The sequence below is a fragment of the Colias philodice genome, chromosome 10 (assembly GCF_061535455.1).
Source record: "Colias philodice isolate Cphi_HAF_F1 chromosome 10, ilColPhil1 Martin Lab GWU primary, whole genome shotgun sequence".
NCBI classification, from domain to species: domain Eukaryota; kingdom Metazoa; phylum Arthropoda; class Insecta; order Lepidoptera; family Pieridae; genus Colias; species Colias philodice.
The window spans coordinates 10,748,847-10,774,665 of NC_143095.1; the positions used below are offsets into that span (position 1 = coordinate 10,748,847).

At 31.0% G+C, this 25,819-nt stretch overlaps 2 protein-coding genes across 3 annotated transcripts in view; one reads left to right on the forward strand and one right to left on the reverse strand.

Annotated features, from left to right (window-relative positions):
• Nucleotides 1-25,819, reverse strand: part of Gpdh1 (Glycerol-3-phosphate dehydrogenase 1) — a 362,977-nt gene that overhangs the window by 256,275 nt on the left and 80,883 nt on the right. The gene's annotated exons all lie outside the window — the stretch shown is intronic.
• LOC149485455 (opsin, ultraviolet-sensitive-like) overlaps nucleotides 12,156-25,819 on the forward strand; it is a 64,523-nt gene continuing 50,859 nt past the window's right edge. The window contains exon 1 of one of the 2 annotated variants that reach the window (XM_089700305.1): nucleotides 12,156-12,815. In XM_089700305.1, the coding sequence (XP_089556431.1) occupies nucleotides 12,424-12,815 (392 nt within the window). In that variant the 5' untranslated portion in view covers nucleotides 12,156-12,423. Of the gene's footprint in view, nucleotides 12,816-23,105; nucleotides 23,848-25,819 lie in introns of those variants that run through there. The other variant, XM_089700304.1, reaches the window with a different exon arrangement.

Genomic DNA, 25,819 nt, shown 5'->3' on the forward strand with positions numbered 1-25,819 from the left:
TTTCAGGTTTAATTGCTCGTGATCACACAAGGCTTGTGTGTTGGCATTTGCATAGTTTTTTTATACATCTTTACGAATATTAGCTAGCGCGTTTATTTGAACAAGATTCTCAGAAACTACTATGTATTTGAATTGAAAAATGATTTTTCTTTTAGTCACTATTTATCAAATAAGGCTCTATCGCGTTTAAAGCTACGATAAATAGGAGAAAAATGTTGCAGAAATGGGAAAGAAATCTGATGAAAGCGCATGAATTTGTGTTGGTCATCTTACTATAATTACTTTTAGCTACTCCACTCGCCTATCATAATTTACAAAACATATTTTCGTCTCATAATAAATTCATAGCATAGCAAATATGACCGCCTCCTTGGTACAGTGGTTGACGCGTGAGCGTAGAACCGAGGGTCCTGGGTTCGATTCCCGGTGGAGACGAAGAAAAAAAAATGTCTCGGTCTGGCAGGACACAGAAGGCTGATCACCTACTTGTCCCTAAAGAAAATCGATCAGTGAAACAGATGTAAGCATAATGCATCTGCCCCTTACCCCACTACGGGGATACGGGACTTCACTTTTTCATAGCAAATATGTGTTATCATTTTATCATTTAAACTTCAAGTATATTTGTATTGTATTGCTAATTGTACATTATTAAATGTACCGAATTAAATGCACTAATATAATTGACTGTAATTGTTCGGTAGCCGTGAACCGACCGTTGATATGGGAAACGAAGCGAGTAAAAATTAAACTGTTTTTCTTTTCAGTGACGGAATAAGGACGTATGGGGCCCCAAATAATATAGGAGTTCCTGTTTAGTATCTGTTTGAGAGTGAGACTAGCAGAGATAATATAATAATGATAGTGTACAGAGAGAATTGTATGTCCATATTGGATTTATTATCTATCAAATAATTTGATTTAAAATAATGTTAGCTACGGTAGCTTTCTAACCACAGAACATATAAAGGTTCTGTGTTTCTAACAATGAAAGAAAAACAAATTTCTTTTTGAAGTCTGAAAACTTCAGTGCCTCCAAGCCCGTATGGTGTATCTCATTTACAATCTAATATGTGCAATATTTCTTCTTATATGCACCCATTGACCACCGAGCGCCCCGATCGGGCCACGACACAATAGATTTTCTATTGTGTCTGTGATTCCGGGGACTGATGGATTAAAATATTATTTTAACTAGGTATAGTGTTGGGTTGTGGAATAAAACGCCTTCGTCACAATTGATATTTTAATATTCCTCCTTTAGTCCAGGAGGAATCGGCGCATGAGTACCGAAAACTATTCCACCTCAATTTTTTTACGTGATCCTCTTCAAATTGCCCTACTGATGATATAAATGCATGTTGCCATGGGGCAACCCGGTGCCATATTGTTTAAACCGAAATTGTTTAAACAATTGCAAGGAATTGTTATTTTTCAACCGGACAAATTTTTTTTATATTTTTTATCGAAATACCAATAAAAAAGGTCCAATTACTTTTCACGATAAAGTTAATATTTTCAAAGATATGAATTTTTTAAGGTTTGAAAAATCTCAAATTTGGGTACTTTCGACCCATGAAAAATATATTTAAAAAAAAAATAATATATAAGTAATATTTTTTTTTCAATTCTCTATACAATAGTTAATAATATTGTTAATAGAGATTTAAGAAAATTTCATTGTTTATATCTGTTTTTTAATTGTTAACTTCGCGCGCTCACAAGTACGCGCCGCTTACCTTTAAGTATCGCCGTCTCTCTCTTACTCATGCGCTGCATCGGCCTCTCTGTGTCTTGAATCATTATTTATCATTTATCTTAAAAACTATCAACTTTATCAAGATTTCTAAAGAGAGCAATCTTATTAATAATTAAATTGTCTACAATTTGTTTCTTATATATTTTTTTCTGAAATCAATTTTTTTAAAGTTATTTAAGCATAAATTGAAACATGTAATTAAAATTACTTTTTTGTCAGTTTATATTACTTTTTTGTTATTGAAACAGCAAGTAAGGTAAAAGACCCAGTTATTGACACTGGCCTAGTTGTTTGACACTCGCAATTTGATTTTAATTAAAAGAATGAAATGTTCTCAAAAAACCAAAGATCTTAAAATTTTTAATTCAAAAATTATATTTATTAATTTATTAGAATTGATTTGTTTTTTTTTTAACTAAAATAAAATTTAAAGTGTCAATAACTAGGTCTTTTACCTTATTAATTACATTGAATAACTTCTTCAAACGAAAGTTATAGATGGAGAAGTGTGAAATAATAAAACAAGATTTAAAAATAAGTATTTATTTATTATCAATATTATTTTTATATATTATATTCTTACAGTCTTCTGAATCACAACCACATAGAAGTATGCAACTTATATTATTTGTGAGCGCGCGAAGTTAACAATTAAAAAACAGATATAAACAATGAAATTTTCTTAAATCTCTATTAACAATATTATTAACTATTGTATAGAGAATTGAAAAAAAAATATTACTTATATATTATTTTTTTTTTAAATATATTTTTCATGGGTCGAAAGTACCCAAATTTGAGATTTTTCAAACCTTAAAAAATTCATATCTTTGAAAATATTAACTTTATCGTGAAAAGTAATTGGACCTTTTTTATTGGTATTTCGATAAAAAATATAAAAAAAATTTGTCCGGTTGAAAAATAACAATTCCTTGCAATTGTTTAAACAATTTCGGTTTAAACAATATGGCACCGGGTTGCCCCATGGCAACATGCATTTATATCATCAGTAGGGCAATTTGAAGAGGATCACGTAAAAAAATTGAGGTGGAATAGTTTTCGGTACTCATGCGCCGATTCCTCCTGGACTACTTGTTACATTCACTATTTACTATAATATTCGCAAATCTTTCACAATCTTAAATAATAGATTTAAATAACCCTAAAACAAGCACGAGGCACGGCTAAGGCACTGACTTGTTGACCGCACTGGTCGGCTGTTCAGGATCAATTGCTAGCTGATCGTTTCTTCAAAAAATGTGAGCGATCGACTGACAACAGCTAACCGACTGGAGGGGAGGTTAAGTTGTCAGGCGGTAGATTATAAATAACAGAAAACCTTGTCTATGGAAATGTACTATGTATGATTTTAAGATTTGTAACAATAGGATTAAAAATTATAAATTATAGGCCGTAGGGCACCAACAACAGGCCCTAATACATAGCCTGGTGCCGTATCTGGCTCTACGTCGAATGTTCGCCGTGAAATAGGGCACGATAAAAGCACAATTTTGTGGCTCGAAACGTACAGTCAGCAAAAAAAGTATTTGCTAAAATAAAAAATTTTCTATCCTTTCCGATTGTAGAATTAAGAAGTTTTATTTTTATGACGGTTTTGAAAGCATATAGATTTTTTTTGTCAAATATCGTTTTTACATTCGATTGGAAACCAAATTTGACTGCATATTTATCATTAAATTTACATAAAATATTTAACGGACTTTCCCATACAAATATTACAAAAATTTGAACATAATAATTTGCATATGAACCTACCTAATATAAAACTCTATAATACTTCCTACCTATTTTGCTGTCGCTACTTCTAAGTCCATAAATATTCGTGACAGTTATCTTCTAAGCCACGTTAAATAAGGGACGTAATCTATTTCGTTATATTATTTTTGTCACAAAAAGTTTTTGTAACAAAAACACATCATATTCATATTTGATATTATTATGCAAAAAGGGGATCATAAGATTATTTCTATGTTATAAATAATTACTTTATGAAATACAGCAAAAGTTTTCATATGGTAGATAACGTATTTATTCTGCCATTTACATAAAACTTCTGAGTAAGGTTTTGTTTTCTACGCATGAAATAACGACTAATTTAGAAACATTAAATCCTACATTTAATTTTTAAATTACCAGATATTTATCTACTCATCCAATGATACATCTCCCGCTATCATATCAAAAAGAAAAAATAAATCAGACGTCTAGCGCCCAATAAAAACTTTAATAATCAAGGATAGAGTCCAATACATCGATGTCCATTAGATCGAAGGATATTTGATGCTCTGTTTACACGTGGTTTAGTACTGGCTTATAGAACAAAGTACTTTTTGATTATTTTGTACTGGCAGAGATAGTTGTATAGACCGTCAAATTTATATGGAATCGAGCATCACTATGGTTAAGATAGACAACGACAATGAATGCTTATGGGAATAAAAACCTGGATAGTTTTTTTTTTTCAATCATTTATTCAAGGCTTTTGAACGAATGTTTATGACAAAAGAAAGAAAGAAAGTTACGTAGTTCATGTTTATGTGTACCTACATGTATATGAAATTTTGTTTTATTTTTTGGTGTCAAAACATAAGTAGCAATTAATATATAGAAATGTGGAAATTTTACACAATAAATGCGTTTGCAAAAAGCTCATCTCGTCGTGTGTCTTCAGTCTTCATAAACTGTCATGTGTCTAAAGTGGGCTGGTAGTATTTAGTTTCATAAGAAAAAAAAATTATAATCACTCCGTCACATCCGGATAATATTAAAGAAATTAGTTTATAGTTCATACTATACTAAAAATTAGTAAAGCAGAATACTATTTCAAAGTCAGTGTAGACTAAACACAAACGAACCCAGGAGACAAGGCCCGGGGATGCGGAAAGCCAATAACTGTACGCAATTTTACGGGAAACTCCTGAACGAGAAAATAAAACAACTCTTTAATCTTGTCGTGATTTTGGACCAAACTTTTTCCTTCTTTAATTATCGACTGCTTAGAAATTTTGTTTAAGACCAAATTTTAATGAACGCTTATCTTTCTTGGGTATTATATTTAACACAACTACTTGCGTTGACACGCAGACAAACACAGATACTCGAGACTAATGAAAAAGCTGTATAATTATCGTAGAAGGAATTGAAATTCACAACATAAGGGCAGTGCAAAGTTTTATTACAAAAAAATCTGTTTTTCATTTCCCATTCTCATTTCTTAGGTATACTAAAGGCACGACTTTTTAAAATATTTTATCTGATAGACTTACGAATTGAAATGGTGTACCATAAGAACTAAAGTATTCGTACAAAATCATACAAACACCTAATCCACTAAGCAAAATTCATCTAAATTCCTTTGTACCAACTACAGGAAGTTTGTACACCAAAAGCTTTGACATAATACAATGCTGATGTATGCGAATGGTGTATTCAAATCCTGACTTCTGTAACCGCATTAGCGGTAATCTGTTATTCAAATGTACACTTTGTCTCCGAATACATAATGGTTACTTTACTGTGATGATGACTTTGTAGAAGAATTTGAAATTGAGACAGTGCTTGTTTTTAGTGCGAATTACGCTTGTGTGCTAAATGGGTCATAAAGAATAGGGCTTCTGTGACTATAGTCCTTTTCACCTAGGATGATTCCTGTGACACTTCATCGTGTTCCGAATTACGTATTTTATGTTTGAAAAGTCAAAATAATTTTAGTGCATAATGTTTTTATTTTATGGCGGCATTATTACCAAAAATATAAAAATGAAACATCGTAAGCTTATAAATAAAAAACAGTATTGTTTAGTTTAATATAATGAAAAATAAAATAAAATAACACAAAAATATAATACCTACGCAATTCGTGTACATGAAATGGATCGTTGAAAAATCATAGAGTTGGAAAATCATATAATCGGCGCCCATCTTGTGATCGTTTGTCAATCGAGTCAATCGTCTGTACGAGTGCGTCAGCCTTGTATACAAGTTGCATTTTTATATTGATACTTTACGTGGTATTCTGTTATTGTTACTAATTGTTATTTTTTACTTTTTGTTCCTGTTGTTTGCTAAGTTTCCTTAGTTAATTGTTGGCGAACGGCCGAAAAAACGAATTTTTGTACTTTATTCAAATCGATTTCATTTCCATATAGAATATTATCGATTATCGGAAACAATTGATACGATTTCAGTAACCGACATCTCTATACGTGTCAAAAATCGATGTGTCACAGAAATCATCTTAGGTGGAAAGGACTATAACTTCTTTTATACTATGTGTATAGATATAATATATTGGATAAAGTTGGGTTACATTTACACTAATAAATATATTACGGATATTTAATTAGGCCAGTCTTGCTATTCTCTTTCTATGTAAAAACTATTCAGATCGTGCCGTGTGTGAAAAATGCCCTGAAATATTTATTGATTTATTTATATTTAAATAATTTTTAAATTGACGTGAATTATTATTATCACTCATTCATGTCTAGAGATGATTTAAAATATTTTTTGTTATGCGAACGAAGCCGCAGGCATAAACTACTGTTTTTACAAAGTTTTAACACAGGCCCCTCTTACTGCGAATATCCTGAATCTAGAACTGAAACAAGTTTCGTTTCATTGCAAAGAATCATAGTGCTTGCTTGTAGTTCATGAGAAAGTGTATAGATGGCATTGATTCTAATAATAGGTAGTAGGTCAATAAAATCCATGTTTACCCCTGTTTACCCACACAGTTTTATTACGTCAACATCTAAGTGAAACGTGTAAGAGATCAGAGTCATTTTATGTTACAGACGAACTTATTATGTGAAAACTATTAATACCCATATCATGTCTAAAAATAAAAAAACTACCTAGTTAAGTACATCTAGTAATTTTTTTATAGATGTTGATCAAGGCCCAAGTGTGATAAATAATTAATATTTTACGGCGAATACGTCTTATAAAATAACTACTACTATTTTTAACATTGTTTGGATTGGAAGAATGAAAAAGCAAGCAATTCCCGGACGTGGCTAGTGAATTTTCGAAAATATTTAAATGCAGTTTTATTTATTTAAAAAAAAAATGTTGTGTGGTTTTATGAAACCACGGTAAAAGTGAAACTGTTCGAACGGTTCCGAACACTGCTTTGTGTAGCGCATGTCGCGTGACGGTCGGCTGCCGAGTAGGTATACCTACTCAAAAAGTTTGAGACGATGTAATAAAACTTAAAAGTTTCACTTTAATAACAGAATGTTTACTTTCGCAAAATATGCCATCTCCACTATTTCAAATACTTTTCCCTTATCCCATACAAACTTTTCATCCTATAATATATTCAGAAGCGAACAAAGCCACTGCATCAGCTAGTATTATGTAAGTCACGTTCCTTGTAGCATTTGATTGATTGATTCTTTTATTCAGGATTTATTCCACCAAGGCCTCCCTCTTGGGTAATGAAATGTACTTCTTACATGTATAAATAGGTACTATTATTTATAGGATTTGGGAAAGAAATATTTGAAATTCTCCTTTTTATACTCGTCAAGTTCACCGCGTTTTGAAAAACGTTTTTAAATGCGTATAATTTATTCTCTACCAATAAATTTTTCACCAATTCTCTTCAGTATTTTGGCATACACATAAAATACAAAAAAAAAATAAATAAATGAAATAAATAAATACTGGAACGTTTATCTTCAATTTTACTTTTCTTGTCACTCGTAAAACACTACCAAAACTCAACAACAAAGTAAAAGTGGTGAAAATGATTGAATTGAATTTCATAAAATATACATATTTTAAAATATGTGAACAAAAAAAAACCTTATAAAATAGTAAACCCCGCATTAAATGAAAAGGTACGGTCTACGATAAAATGTAAAATTTCTCGACTTCTTCGTCTTTTCCACCTAATTCTTTAAAAAGTAATAATTGAGAAGGATATGGTGTAGTAAGTAGTAGTTGGATTATTTGTGATAAAAAATAATTAATAAAAATAAACATATCTTTGTCTAAGTATAAATTTTGCTCCTTTCGGGATTAATCAATTCCCCATTTTTATGTCAAACATGCAAAAACTTCCCCTGTCCTTAATGTGTGCAATAAAAAGTTTTATATTCACCATATAAATGGAATTGTACTGTAATTTCTGGCTTATGGGTCTCGTATTGTTTCTTTGTCCCTGTTTCTTTGTTTATTCGGGATGTCTGCTGTGTTATAATTATGTTTATCTGTTTTACTACAGCATAACTGCAAAACAAATGAGCATCTATTATTAATAATTTTCTTTATAATAAAGCAACCTATCATTATTTTAATCGACAGTTAATTAATATTCAACTCTTTTCTGTTCACCGTTTCTCTTTTTTGTTCTGATTACGGAGAAGAAACGTAAAATTTAAGATAATCGTTCCAATTAAAAATTAAATTACGTTAAATTATGTAGTTAGGTAGATATAAGTTACATATTATGTAAATTTATTGACATTATTTAAAAGAGCAACTATGGAGTTTCTTGCCGATTCTTCTCCATAGATACTGCTTTCCGAATCGGTGGTAAATGTTAAAAAACTATGTAATGACGATTCGAAAGTGCTACTAAATAGTAGTCTAATTGAATAAATGAATGTTTGAGTTTGAGTTTGAGTTTGAATTTTTTTTCATATGTATTTTGATAATAATAATTTATCTTCTAATCTTCAATGAAATAAGCCGTATTTTTAATTAAGTCTTTTGGACTTCAATGTATACAAATTTAATACACATAATGACGCATATTACATAGTTTTAAATTTTCCTTATAAATAAATAAGTAGAAGAGAGTCTTATCCTCGAGATATCATATGAAACACGAACAAAGCCATGGTTTGAATCTTGTATTTTCAATTACAGCCGGTAGCCGCGACATGTGAGCGCACTGCGCAAAAGTCTAATTCCATTACTTCCCATATAGTAGGTACAATGTTTAAAATATTGGCTAAGTGCTGTTATGCAGAAAACCTGTTCCGTATGCATATATTTTATTATTTTTCATATCAAACAAAATTTGACAAATTTTTAAAAAGGTATGGAAATGTATTGAGGATAGGACAATGGATATCAACCTAAAACATAGGAGACAACGTGGAGACAACAGTGCATAATAGTATCCCAGTATCCACAATTTGAATCTGTACACAAAATATTTAAATGTCAAACTATACATTTTTAGGTACCAAAACTCAAAATTTATTTCTAGTTAATATAATTTGGCTTTTTATTCGAATCCTAATCAAAGAAAAATAAACAGATCTGAAAAGACGAGAAGCCATGACAACCGAAAATAATAATATGATGTATTACAGAAGATGACGGTAGTTTAAAAACAATATTGGAACTACCTACTATCACCTACTATTTTAGTATGACCGCGGCTTCTATTGCAGTATGTTCGAAATAATGTCGAAATTAGACACATCCGCGGCGTCGGTAACTAAAAATGGAAGTATCATTTAATAAACCCGGTTTATTGTGTGATTACTATCAACGTAAATGGATTACTATCAACGTAAATGGAATATAGTGTAGTTTTTTGAAGTAAAACTTCTTTAGGCGCGACTAGGGAGTAACTCAGATTTATTTTCTGACGGAAGTAACGCTTACTATAGTCTGCGTAGTTTCCGCCATTTAAAAATAATAATTCTGATTGGTTGTAAGTATATGTCATATACTACACGCTTCTTGACTTATACGCCAGCTAGTGGCAAGTATCATAATCAATTAGGATTATTTATTTTCAAATTTTCAAACGGATCAATTGTGAATAGCAAAGTGAATGAAAAATTCAACAGTTTTAAAAACATTATTTTAAATTGCAAAATTTTTTGAAAATCTCTAAATATACTTGTTTATTTATTACTTTTAAAATAAGTAAATTAAAAATAAAAATAAACATGTTGCGGATTATAATCAATCTATTTTAAATATTGCTGAAGACAAAGTAGTATCCATAGCAACAGATATGTATATAGGTTGTCATTCAGTTGAACAAGAAGCATATGTACGCCAACAATTTCATAAAATGTCAGTTATTGATACAGGAGGATCGCCTTATGAAATCATATTAGTTCTTAACAAATTTTACATTATTACAACCAATATTGATGTATCTGATGGCTTAGCCAACGGTTGTGTTGGAAAGTTAGTGTATATTGAACGTGATGACAGTGATAACATCATACGCTTATGGCTTGAGTTTCCTGGTAAGATAGGAGAGAAAATTAGGAAAAAAGCTGCCCATCATATTCAAACTCTAAACATTAGTAGAACAGCAGTCCCAATTTTACGAAGATCGTCATCTGTACCAATGAATAGAAATAAGACAATATTTGCAAAGAGAAATCACTTTCCATTAGTATCGGCTTGTGCGCTTACAATACATAAGTCTCAAGGTGGTACTTTTGATCAAATCGTTTATGAATACAATAAAAGTCACAGTCAGCAGCTGTTATATGTAGCATTATCACGAGTAACTGATATAAATGGATTGTTCATTGTCTCAAACACCGATGACAACAAATTTTATCATGGAAGAAAGCGTCCAGGGGGAATAGTTGATTTACAGTGTGAATTTGAAAGACTTTCAAATTCTCGCCTAATAACACAACAGGAAGAATTATATAACCTTGTAAATGAGAGTAACATTACACTATTTTCCTTCAACTGCCAAAGTTTACGTGCTCATGTTTCTGATCTGAATGATAAAGTATTAAAAAGGTCCACATTGCTGTTATTTTCCGAAACTTGGATGAAAAATGACGAACAAATTCTTATTGAAAATTTTTATTGCGTTACCCAATACAAACGACCCAACTCAACTGCTGGTGGAGTAGCTGTATATCATTCATCTACAGATACACTGAACAATGTAACACCAATTCAAAATATTTCACCAACTATATTATCACAAATTTCCGATGAGGTTTCACAAATTGGTGACATCGCCTTGGTTCGATGTGTTAATACGAATGACCAACCTGTGATTATCGTTGTTATTTATATTTCTACAAATACTAGCCTGACAAATATCATAAAATTTATTCATCAGCAATTACTTCACTTCACAATTGAAGGTTCTCGACTTTTAAATAGTAATTATCATGAATTACCGATGATTCTAACTGGAGATTTTAATGTTAATTTTCGCTCTCAGGAATCTCAGCCGTTAATTGATTTTTTAGAAGAAAAATTTGATTTATCTATGAATACTTCTCGACTTCATTCAACAACGCGTTTCGGTACAACGATAGATGCTGTATTTTCAAGAAAAGTAGCAAATTTAGAGAGTAAAATTTATGTTTCACATTATAGTTACCACAAACCTATAATTTCGTACGTAAGAAATTATGATGACATTCAATTACCTGTTTCGAATGAATAATATTAATATAACATTTAAATAATCTTTGTAAAGCACATGAATAATAAATATAATTAAATTATAATATAATATTTATTTATTTAAGTTAATATTTAATCATTTCAGTGATATATGTCGTCAACGCCAAAGAAGTTTTACTTCAATCGCGCGTAAAGGTTACACGCACACACTTTTTTTTTATGTATAAAGACGTATCTTTTATAGATTTTCGAAGTGAGATGTATCTTTTAAATAATTATTTATCTCAATACAAACAGTGTAAATAGTAGTATATAGTGACTAAGGTAGTCTACTCAATAGTCTTACTTTAAAATGACAGGTATTTTTAATATTAATTCAAATAAAGAAAAGAAATAAGTGTGGTCCTCGGTAGGTACAAAATGTTCTCCAAAATAATATGACACAAACATAAATAAAATTAAATTCCGTGACTCATAAAACAAAGGGAAAGTTTATTTTTTATTTTATATCCATTGAACAAAGCTCTTCAAGGCTAAGTTAAATCTGAAGAACTGTTAAATATTTTATGACGATATTTGTTCAATAAGTTTAAATTGATTTTTCAACATTCTGGGAAGTCAAGGTTCGTTAATTCATTAATTTGTCGAGAACGTGAAAACACTTAACGTACCAATTTCTCTGAAAATATCGATCTATCTAGAACATTAAGTCCTATAATTTTCCTTCGAAAGCAGTCATCGACTTGTTTTAATTTCTGTACGTACTAAAACAATTAGTAAACAATGAAAATCCTATTGAAAGTAAGTACGTACCTACTATATTTATATGCCGGTCCTATGTCTTGTATTATTTACTTGCGGTCCGCCCGGGCTTCACCGTTAGTAGTAGTTAGTTAAAGTATTTTCTGCTTATATAATGACCAATCATAAAACGAAACAGACGAAATCTCAGCGAATAATTCTTATAATATGAATGATTCACTTTCTTTAGTTTCTTAGTATAATTTTAAAAACTGACGGTTTACCAATTTACCTGCACATCGCTAAAAATTCACTAGTAGGAACTTCTTATCGGCGTACGTTTTCATAATTGAATTACGGGGACTATCAATCAATCTAATAGAGTCTTTATTGGATGCCTTGGATTTCGCAAAAGCGTCCCACTTTAATCCCATTTACAAGTAAAGTGGTCCCACGGGCCTCCACATTTTTCAAGCACAAGTTTACTATGCTTCATAAACTCGAAAACATTTGCATTGGAAACGCGTCCAGTAACAATGCGTATTCTCTTCCTATTCGGCCTGTCTTTCGTAGTAATCATGAGTATTTTATGCAGCGAAGATTCGGAGGAGCAAAGTTTGCTGCGGAACTTCGAGGATAATCTATTTTTGTGGAGATCGAAAAGGGAACTTGACCGTTTCAACAGGACCGAGTCGAATAGTACTTTACGGCATAGGAAACTCCTGGAGAGTTTCAAGATAAGATGGCCGGTGTCGAGGTGGCGGGAGTTCAAATATTTCACAGACGATTACTTGGACCTGATTAATGAACATTGGCTGCAATTTTCGCCGCCGTATGAAGGTGTTCAGAAGTTTCTGGGAGCCATCTATGTGCTGTTCTCGACGGTCGGCTGTTGGGGGAATATTATGGTCCTTTTGATGTATTTCAAGTAAGTAAAATAGAAAAACTTAGAAAGTTGAATGTAAAAAATCTCAGAATATTTTTCACAAGTCTTATAACAATATGTTAGCAAACTTTAATCATGCGTAAAATAGAATTTGATTTAGTTTCTATTCTATAAACGAGTTCTAATTCTATTTTTTTTATGTGTAATAATTCACAGAAGAAAAATTTGAAACTAACGCTATATAAATAATGTCAAAGTAAGGTCAAAGTGCATGAACATTAGTCATTACTTTCTTCCAATTTTTTTACTAAACAGGTGATCAGTATGCTTTATCCTACCAAACTTGTGTTACTTATTTTGATTCGATTGTTACAATTCTAACCCAGAACTACTCCATCTGAATTATAATGCCTGTACCTACATATTTACACAATAGCCTGCTTAAAAGTTAAAATATCAAGGACAGTCAAACGTTATCTTGTTACTAGGCAAGTGGGGAGATTTATATGGCAAAACTTTTGTTAAAACGTCAATTTCATACTCCGTTTAATGTTCATAAATGTTTCAAAGCAATCGGCTTAGAAACAGAATCAATAAGAGAAGAATTGTTTTTTGTATCTCCCATAATAATTGTTTGGAAGCTACGGGAATCCTTTGAGAATAAATTGGTTTAGAATTGCTCACTTCAATCCAGTAGAAAACGTTTTATATGCAAAATATTTCATAAAAGCAAGGAAAATTAAATAACAGCTGCTGTCACTAGGCCATTTCATGTCCACATTTAATGGGGTAAACGTTTTGTTGGATAGGAACAGAACAAACTTTTTGTTAGGTAATATAGGTAACTAGGACTCAAATTGACTTGGAATTTTTTCCAAAACAAGTTGTGTATTATCTAGATGTTTAATGTTGATTATGTAGTATAATTATTACAAACTTATTAGTTTGTAATAATTATTACAAACTTATTAGTTTGTAATAATTATTAGTTGAATCACAGGCAATATTCACTACAAACACCAAACACTATATTAATCCCAATTTTATATTTTGTAAGCCACGTCACCCACGTGAGTCACAGACATGTTGATTTTGCAAAGGTAACTCAAATATAAGGTTAAATATAAAACAGGTATTCTTACATGAATCCGATATTCTTAACCAAAAATAGAAAATAATTACATCTGTTATATTTTGAAACACTCGTGCAAAAGGGCGGATTTCCTTTATTTTTCCTTAAAGGGAAAAAATTACGGAACGTAAAATAAGACTGAAAATTTGAGTTTATTTTAAAACGTATACGTTTTATGAGTATTGTAATAAATTTTTAATGTTATGCTTAGTATTCAAATGTATTAATTTTTCAAGTAATATTAACTTAAAATAAAAACGGTTAGGTATGTCGATATAAACTCAAAGAGGATATGTATTTTATTGTTCGGTACGAGTTAGTTCGAGTTTTTTAGAGGTTATCTGTATAGTATATCGCTTTTTTTACTTGTTTTAACTTCCCTATTACGATCAATCAACAATTAATAGGTATTCTGTTCCTACGCAATCACCACAAAGGCTCTAATTAGCCGTTCGTTGACCCCGTTTCCCAGCGTATGTATATTTCTTTAATGTTACTTTCCTTATAACGAAGCTTTCTCCGTTTATTAGGTAATAGGTATTATACACTTTCCAACTGTTACAAATTTGTATTTATTAACAAACTAAACACTTCAAATAACGTTAAAAGTAATAATTCTAAACAATACACTTCTATTCTTCAGTATTTCGCCTAACCGAGGTACTTGACCCGACGAAACGTTTAACAAATTAAATTCGTTTATATCGAGGCTTCTAAGGCTAAATTGTATCATTAGACAATTTTGAGATACTGATAGCGCTGATATATCGATATCTATTAAGGATAAGGGACGAAATATTGTCATCAATAACGACAACAAAGGTATTGTGTAGCTTGCTTAACTGCAAGTGTTCACGTGACGGAGGTGAAAAATAGGGATTTTAGGGATGTTTACTTTATCTACATAGTAAGGCTCTCTGTTACCCGACTGCGAAAGAAGGAGTTTTTGCAAGTGTTTGTATGATTGTAATTTTATTTGGCAAGCCCGACAGACCAAATCGCTAGTTGTAATCATCAGAATAATGGTTGTGACATTAGCTATTTAAATTAGCTGCCGGTTTTTTGTGTACATCATTATTTATCCCGCAGTTACCTACATGCAAAACTTCCATTAAATTTGTAAAGATTTTTTTCGTTCACATTGAATATTAGCTTAGCAGAGTGCAAAGTTTTATCTCCTCTTAAATAAGTTTATAATAATAACTAACCAATTAAATTCTTAAATAACTATAAAATTTCATATGTATGTCACTTGATTAGTTAAATAGGTAGGTAGGGTCAACTCATCTAATTCTGTGACAAAACAGAATATGAAAAAAAAAACAGGTTAAACTTTATAAATTTTATTTTTATTTTTAATAGGAACATTAATCAATCTTCTATTTATCAAATGGAGCAAGTGTAATCTTAACACATATGAATTAACTCAGCGTAAAATGAGCTTAATCAAACCGCGATGACTTGTCTAATTCTGTGACAATCACCATAATTCGGTGATAGTACTTCTCTAATTCTGTTATAACCGAATTAAGTGAGTATTTATTATTTTTTAACACAATAGTAAAAAAAATACAATTAATAAAAAATATAAACATATTGAAAGTAATAATTATGTATTTATTTATCAATGAGAAATTATCAAAAGAGGGGAACCATAAAAAATTAATATTGCTCTTTATAATTGTTTGTGTGAACAGTGTACTGTAGACTCATTTTTGACTGCAGAATATTTTGAATTGCGGATGTCAGCGTTGTTTCATTATATTTTCTATTTTTATTTTTGTCTTCCTTCATGCTGTCTAAAATAACAAAAATAACTCACTTAATTATGTGATAAAAAAAATAACGGACTTTTTTAAAATGCTTGAAAGCGATCCTACTTTTAAACCAAGTTTAAACCTGAGTAAAAATAAATATTTTCTGACTTAAACGACTAACGTATACGTACTAAAAACAATTATTTATACACGAATTGAAAATAATAAAAATTTGCTTGGTTAATTCGGTGACACTGTTTTGAGTTGCAATCTTGAAAATCGTTAACTTTTTGAACCCAGGAAATAAGGTATTAAGTATGCAAAAACAAATGAAAAATTACTAAAACCTTTATCGGTATCAACAAGAATATGTTTTTAACAATTAATTGTCAAAGTATCATGAACTTACACTCACCTTTTCTATTTAAAATTAATTAAATAATGACAGCACAGTTGCACGCTCCCGGTGAAACGTCAAACATGGCGGGCGCAGTGACAAATCCCGTGATTGTTACTATCCCACCCGCACGATTTTAACAAAAATTTGTACACGAAAAGAAGCTTTATTACCATACCATAGGGTTAATTTTAATGTATTGGATTTTACTCCTATAACGCTGTAAAAGAGTCCAAACGTTGTATCTCCGAATTAAGTGAGTCACATAATTAGGTGAGTTTACCCTACTTACTTAATGGGAGAAGTCATTACATATTCATTTATGCGTAAATATGGCGAATACATAAAAGGCTGAGCTTTTAAAAACATATCTCATATTACAATATGGATATCAAATACAAGTTGAAAAGCGTCGTAGATTTATCACCGTGGGTGGAAAATAACAAAGGATACATTTTACAGTCGAGTCTTGTTTCTCTTCGGTTTTTTAATAACGCTACCTGATACTAATGTCACAGTATTACCATATTTCCTACAGTAGTGCGACGAATGTACTTGTGCAGAGAAACGGAGGGGAACTGGCGGGGGTCGGGCGACGCGGGCCGCGTAAAGCAAACACGCTTAGTTTGCTTTACCTAGCGCGAAAGGACGACGCAGTCGTATTTTTTGTGTAATAATTTTATTATACATAGGTACTTACATATTCTATTATGGCGCGCACAAACTGTTCCGTTTACGGATGTAAATCTACATTGAAATCCCAGAAGCAAACAATATTTCAGAAAGATTGTATTAATTGTATCTGTTGAATTAAAATCAAAGCTATGTATATGTTGTCCTCATTATTTTCTAATCAGATTGTACATCCCAATGCGAATGCATTACTTAGTTAAATGTTATAATATACAATTAAGAACTTCCAAAAATAAAGTGTCCACGTAAATAATATTTAGCAGTGCAATTTCTGTAATTATAATTATATTTATGAACAAATAATTACATCATATTTAATAATCGCAATTATTTTGAATGTACATAATATGAATAAATGATTTCATCATAATATTAATAATCACAATTGTTTTATTTCCCATTTGTTGCAACCCTAGGGTATTTTCGTGTGGCAGCGTAAGTACCTACGCCGGCGGCGGCATCGCGCGACATCAAAGGCGATTCCTTACTGTAGGAAATAATATTGTAATACTGTGCTAATGTGTATAATATAATGTACCTATTTGTTATTTTTGTCAAATGTAGGTAATTTGACAACAATGTATGTAAAAGTATAAGTCATACAGTAATTGTAATGCTTAGAATACATATATATACATATAATATATAAACTGACATATTTAAATGTATTCTAATTTGTAATGAAGTTAAATGTGTAGCTACTTACCTAAATCTATTATCCTTTGAATTACTCAGACACATTATATTCAAACAAATTTCCATCTCTTTAACAATATTAGAGCTTCTAAGCTTCATTATGTCTATTGCTATTACCACAAAGTGTTAATTATTTGATTCTCTATAAAATAACACGTTTAATTTATATAACAATTGAAAATGGAACGATAAAATATATAGGACATAGGTAATAAGTTATCTGTGGTAAATGTCAATAATAGAAATTCCCGCCAAATTTCGCAACGTCCAGAATCCAGATAATCGAATAATAACCGGAGGAATTCCGATTGATTCAAACTTGATAATTGTTCGATAATAATAATTTTAGACTTGTAATAGATTTACATGAATGGAATATAATCACGGTAAGACTCTTATATAATTTGTACAATACAACAGATTTGTACGTAAATAATACTCTGTAGCAATTTCATCAAATTTTTTTTCTACACTTTACAATATTTTTTATCTGTGCAATGTTTTACTTCTTTTCTGTAGTTCTATTTTTTTCTGTGTCCTTTTTTTCCCTGAACCTTTTTTATAGATAAATTTAAATAATTGTAAATTGTGTGTTAATATTATCGTGAATACCAATGTGAATACCTACCTAAATTGGTAAGTTTTTAAGCAGATATTATTTTTTATGTATTATTTATTGTATGTAGTAGGGTGTGTTCGTCTTTTAAAGAAATCTACTCGAAGTCAATTCGTATATTAATATTTACCTAATATAATGGGAATTTAAAATTAAAACGACTTAAAATAGATTAATTAAACCCATGCTGATAAAGTCACGATGTTATCTAAATGAGCGTCCCATACCGTCCCTTTGTTTTCATATCTAATCTCTCATTTCCATCGAAAATTTACACTTCAGAATAAATGAATATTATAGAACAATGTTCTAGAATTTTCGAGAACTCTATACAAAACGCTATTGGCAAATTGTTATTCCCAATACTTTCACTATAGTAATTACAATATTGTACTAACAGGCATTTGTATGGGACTCATTACAGTTTATCTAGGTACTACATTACTTATCTACAATAATATTATAAAGAGGAAAACTTTGTTTGTTTGTTTGTTTGTTTGTTTGATTGTAATGAATAGGCTCATAAACTACTGGACCGATTTTAAAAATTCTTTCACCATTCGAAAGCTACATTATCCACGAGTAATATAGGCTAGGTTTTATCCCGGAAATCCACCGGGAACGGGAACTATGCGGGTTTTTCTTTGAAAACGCGGGCGAAGCCGCAGGCGGAAAGCTAGTCTACTATAATATTATGTACTCACGACTCATATTATGTTAAACTTACTTAATTACCTAACCAATCTAGAACAATCTAGAATTCACACATGTGTACACGTCTGGATACTAAAATACGATTACATATTATATGTATTAATCTTCATTAATTTTACAAAAATAAAATCAAGCTACTAAGATTAGCTTATAGGTATAAAAATAAATTTGAAAATAATTTCACTGGTTAAAAACATACTTTAGTCATACTCATAGACTATATTATTTTTTATTTGTGATATAGGTATTGAAAAGCAATGAAACAAAAACGTTTTCGCATTCTTCAACGCCCAGCAAAGGGTACGGGTCAGCTATTCTAAATATATTTAGAAATATACTATCACTGGTATGCATACAAATTACGCGTTGCTACCGAAAGTCGTTCTCGAAAAAAATTAACAGAGTAAATATTTTAAAGTAATTAATGAAACCTTTTAAGCTGGCCTACATGTCTACATACTTGAAATTCTGTGTTTTAATTACTGCTGTTGCATGCAAGGCTTTTTGTATTTACATAGTAATTTGGTATGTTTATTTACCTAATCTAGTTTTTTGAAAATAGCAACACCGGTTTCTGTGTCAAAAATTTTCTCCTAAAGTATAGATATTATAATATGAAATAGATACTTTATACTAGAGAGAAAATCAAGATAATTTCTCAAAGGTAAATGCACAATAAAAACTTATCTATACGTACATTTAAATCGTTCAAAAATGGTAGAAAAGCAGTGTTTGTGTTTGAATATTACTTTGTAGTGTCGATAAAGCTTAACATAATATTATAGTAACGAAACTGGTACCTTTTTTTTAGTGTGGAAATCTTCCAAAGATATGTAGGCCCCCGGAGAAGGAGCCGTGGGTTATGTCGGATTCTTACCGACTCTGTGTTGCCGCTTTTATGATGGGGCCGCGGGGTATTGGTTGGAAGTCTTCCGCGACCAACGAAACTAGTACCTAGATAAATATATCTATGGGTTGTTTATAAAATCGCAACAAAAGCTTTAATATGTGTAAAATTTCATAAAATGAAGGATACAGTTTACAAACTTATTACGGTTCAGCTGATTTCTTCGAAGGGATCAATTTAATAAGAGAATTGTATACTGATTTATCTACATATATATTAAGGGCACCGGACAAATAAGGGTTGATTTATAAAATGGGTGAGAGTAAATTTTTATGTCCATCTTTAATCTCACTAAAATGGGTTAGGATTTTGATCAAAACACAAATTAAATTGATGAATTCAACTTGTTTAAATTCATTAAATAACAAGGTTTTTCTTTTTTAGAGTCAACATTGTTGGGCAAAAAGTAAAAAAAAATTATTGATCAATTGGAATTTATAAAAATAACGTCCTATTCGGGCATAAATTATTATTACTAGATTTCCGCCCGCGGCTTCACCCGCGTTTTCAAAGAAAAACCCGCATAGTTCCCGTTCCTTTGAGATTTCCGGGATAAAAGTAGCCTATGTCTTATTCTGGGTCTTCAGCTACCTACATACCAAATTTCATTGTAATCGGTTCAGTGGTATTTGCGTGAAAGAATAACAAATAGCCATCCATCTTCACAAACTTCCGCATTTATGATATAGTAGGATAGTTAGTAGAATAACCTTAGACTTAAATATTTATTTTAACTGAGATAATTTACCGTTAAAATGTAATTTACGTATTTTCCATGCTGAATTTCCACATAATATTATCTTAAGAAATTTAGACAGACTATTTTGTACTTACTACAATACAAAAAAAGTTGAAATACATAATATTTAACTGAAAAAACAGCATCCAACTCGGTTGTAATGTCAAATATTTCACAGATAAGACCAGACATGACCAATGCTCTGTGACATTTTTTCTGAAATAATAAGGTAACTTTTGTTGGAATATGATAAAATTGTATGAAGTCATACCTTTAACCCTTTAAGCTTGATAAAAATAAATATTTTCGTAAGCATATTATAATATTATAAACGTCAAGTTCCCCTTACAGCATAAAATAATATTATGTGGGTAACTATGTACGCCCTACGTATTAATTAACTTAAAAAATGGTGTATATTCCACAACAGACATACCTATAGGATAATAGAAAAGTACTATCCTAATTGCACAATGCACAATAAATATAAATGAAAGCTATAAAAGCATACGTCAGTATAATAAAGTCGAAAAGCCACTCCCTCATTGACTCAACAGGATACTCTTATGTTAGGACGGTATTCATTAAGCATACTTTGTCCAAACGACACCTTTTATGTACTAGAAAAAAAATTGGTTGTCTGTAAAGTCGGTTTACTGACGATAGTTGAACGTGACAACGTCCGATTGTGCTTCTTTGTCGCTCGTTCCGCGCTCTTGCTTGCACTTCAAACTTTACATGGAACGCCTCAGAGCGAGGCGAGGTAACGCCGCATGAGTCATGTTTTTTCGTGTGTGCAGCCGGCTCTATCGAATTATAAGACGTTGTCAAGTCAAAATACGCATTTCTCCTCTTTACAATATTAGTTTAGAATCATGTTTCGATATGGTTTGAAGAATATGGTTTGAAACGTTAAAATCTCAGATTGAAATAATAAATAAACCATAATACATATAAGTCTGGAATTTGTGAAATGTGGTTGAAAACCAAAATTTATGTTTTTCATTAAAAAAATACTTGATGTTAGAGCTTCATAAATCATAATGAAAAAACTTACTTGGAATTATAAGAGTAAATTTTCATTCTATATGAAACATAAATCATAATACGGTTTGATTTCTAAAAATTCCATTTTAAAAAGATAAAAACTCAACATTTTCCCAAACCCACAGACGATCTACATAAGTTCTAACTTATTAAATATACTTTTCATTATCATACGCCATTGTATAAATTTGTATAACCTGACATTTAAAAATGAGGCTTCTATTTCAGTTTTTGTATAGAAATGGAAAATTTTCTAAATAAATTTTAGACATTTTTTCTTGCCTATACCTACAGCGCTCCCTGTAAAAACTTCAAAAAAATTTCATGACTATTTGTTTTATTTTATTAGTCATATAAAAAATAAAATAACATAAATATCAAATAACACGAACCTTACAAAAATATAGGGAAACAACTATAGAATCTGTTAAAGTTCCTGCTCTAGGTCAATTTTGTTTAATCCTTTAGAGAGGGTCTCCATTTTTGGTGATACACCAACAGTATAAAGATTACATTTAATTTATGGATCCCCCATGAATATTTTATGACATCATGAAATATTCATTGTGTAGTAAGCAAACGCATACTGCTTTCCTGTTACAAGGCATTTTAGACTTTTAGAGTGTATTTGGTGATGTTGGAAAAAAATGATTTGAACAATGAAAATTTATATAAACTTACCTCAATCTTATGAATTTAATTCTTTTGATGGGTTCTTTCCAAATTGCTTTAGAACAATTGCAATTGAAAAAAGCTAGAAGATTAAAAAATAAAAGATTTCCAATAAAATATTTTTACAAGTCAGAAAATAAAGCTCTATCCGTGAACTTTTGGAGCTTGGAAACCATTTTGGTAATAATCGCAATAGGTACCATATATTTAAAATATATTATGAGACTTTAATATATAGTATTACTAGATTTAGTTTATCATTCTTGGCAACTTATATGCAGATTTACCGAGTATGTAGTTACCTACACACGAAAATTCTTATAAAAAACGCTAAAATTTCAGAGGAGTTTGGTTAAAAAAAGAATTTAGAGACCTCCTTCATGGTTAGGTTAAAGGGATCTTAATTTTAATTAAGTCGAAGTGACTGCTGTCTTAATTCTCCTGTTTAACTTTTTGAATGGGTCATGTAAGTTACGTCAAGAACTGTGAATTTTGCACCTAGCCAAATTAATCTACGCACCTTTATAAATATTTAACTTTTACCCATTTATGTAAAATGTATATTTTAACTTTTCCAAGCTCAGAATCGTTCTCATAATATACCTATTATAACTAAACTAGCCAAACTCGCGGTTTCATCTGCGGACAAAACTTTCAACCCTGTTTCAAACCTTGGCTCTTGAACTGTTTTCATTCGAATTTTCATCCAACTCGGTCCTGTAGTTTAGCTATAATACCTACTTTCGTATGTATAACTAATATTATTATTTATTATGGATTCAATAATTTAATATCGCTCTGTTTGGATGTATGTATAATATGTAAACTGAATGTCATTCTCAATTTATATTTACCTAAATTAATATAAAAACCTTTTATATTATTTTCACCAAAATTACGATATATTATATCTTTGGGATAGTTATAAGGGATAATATATATAAGGGATAAGTAAGTAGTAACCACACATAAAACCGTAAAGCTTTCAAACTACAATAAAATGTTATTAACCCAAAACATGTTATCTCACGGTGAATTACAATTAGCCCCAACAGTTTAAACACTCGTGTGACAATTAAAACTAAACACATAAAAACATCCGTGAAACTTTCAGCACAGCTGACTATCCTTGCCAGTTACCAGTCTCATTCCGTTCCGACGCGTGTGGCGAGCGGTCGTGTACCATGCCGCTCCAGTGAAAATGCAAATAACAAAAATATTCCTCATCATCATCCCAATAATTGTGCCATGTGACAACACGCACACAGAGGAGCTGGACAGTGTTAACAAAAAAAGTGTTCTATATTTAAATAGACATTGCTACAACGATCTGCTGCGATGTGTCGAAAATTTCAAATTGTGGAAGAAGCGCAAACGATTGATCAGAATGTTCGATGAATTGAAAGTGAGGATAAAGAGGCGCGCAATGGACCACGAGTACGTTTTGGATGTGAAGAGTACACCTGTGGCTCGCGGGGAGCCCGTTAGCGATAGTGACACCTTGGTAGCTTTTAAGGAGCAATGGCCGTTGCAATTTTGGCGGCGATTTTTGTTCACGGATGACTATCTGTTGCTGATAAACCAGCACTGGTTGAGCTTCCCTCCCCCAGACCCTTCGATACAGTATGTGCTCGGTGGCTTGTATGTGACTATGGCAGTGGTGGGGTGCTCGGGGAATGCAGTTGTTATTATTATGTATTTTAGGTGAGTATTCCTGAATTTTAGGACATACATTTTATGCTTACATGAATTAATTAATAAAAATTACAGTTTAAAAAGTGCTAAACTTTTTATGGATTCACCATAATAACCCTCCAAATCCTAACAGCTGTTTAAAATTTTGATTCATTCACAAAATTGACTTCATTAAATTTTTAAGTCCGCCTTGATTCAAAATCTTGAAGCAAAGATTTATTTAGCCGTAAAATCATAAGGCTTTAAGTAAACGATTTCTTTCAACTTTATTACTTAGAAATGGATATTGAAAATGGGATAACAGATCACTTCCTATATTTAAAGGAACCCTTTTTAGGTACGAATCTTACACTTGATTTATTCGTACCATTTATAACGAGAAACACCTTTCAAATATCCAGATTCTTTATAGAAATCTGAGATATTCCTGAAGTCATTATATTTTTATCGCATAATATTATATGAATTGAGCTTCTTTTAGAAGTCCTAGACGTTTGTTAAAAACCTTCTGAAAATAGCTACATGTAGGTACCTACCTGTATTTGCTCCCTTTGTTATGATCATGAATGAATATGAATAAGATTTCTATTGTGCATTATTAGCATTCCGAAATATAAATACACTAGCTGCTCCGCGCGGTTTCACCCCCGTGGCTCCACTCCTGTTGGCCGTAGCATGACGATATATAGCCTATAACCTTCCTCGATAAATGGGCTGTGTAACACCGAAAGGCGAAAGAATTTTTCAAATCGGACCCCGAGATTAGCGCGTTCAAACAAACAAACTCTTCAGCTTTATAATATTAGTAGGATAGATTATTGGTATTGGTAGTTTTTGAATTTGCTTTTTCTTATTGTAATTGGCTTTATCCTCCGAATAGCGTAGATATCTATACAAATAAAGTGTTTGTAAAAACAAATTTGAAACTAAATCCTTGATATAAAAATGTTACCATTGTAGGAATCTAAAGGATACCCATTTGTATTATATAGTTAGGAAGGTCCATGGTAGGTCTAATGTAAACTAAACAGAGATATGAATTAAGTATGAGTTAGGATTCCCATTAGTAATATTAAGATTGTAAATATTAATTTACTTGATGTGGATCCTGTTAGCTTGCACTCGTAGTCAACGCCCTTAGGCAAATGTGACGCCCACTTACCGGTTTTCCTGCTCACTTTATGAATTAACTGGCCGTTTGTCCCGGGAAAACAAAAATAAACACATATCCTTTGGCACTGAGGGATAATGTAGCTTTCTGCTAATGAAATATTTTTTGAAATCGGGTTCGTACTTTTTGAGTTTATTCGATACAAACATTCAATCATTACAGACTTTCATAATAATAGTAGTAAATATCAATCGAAAATCGTGGTTTTGTCCGATAATAACTGGCGCAAATGAAACAAAATTTTGCTTTGATTTTAGAACAATACATTACTTGATGAAAGGTTAGGTACTTTAAATTTTCAGTCAATTCCATTTAATTTACTTAACCACATATTGGTGGTAACATAAAAATATATACCTTCCAACTTTTAAGTTAAACGTCTAACTTGCTTGCTACGCCCACTCGAAGTGCCTACTTGCCTAAACAGCAAGTAGAATTTGCAAATAGCAATAATTTCTAACTACATATTTCAAAACAATACTTTTCATTACTTACTAAAGGCCTGATCATACTGTTTATTTATAAATTGTTTATAGAATAAACTTTCTCTTTATATATTTTGTTCCTAGCGTGAAAAGTATGAGATAATACCAAATATTATTTTTGTAACACGTTCAGAAATCTCTCGTAATAAAGTTTAAAAAAGCTGAATTGAATGTAAAAACTATATTAAATATACAAATTACAGGTATTCGCTATACACATAATATAAGTTTTTAATAGGTATTTAACTATTTAGTAGATATAAAAAATTAATTATTTAATCAATTAAACTTCTTCTAGAAGCACTTTTGAATCGTCATTATATAT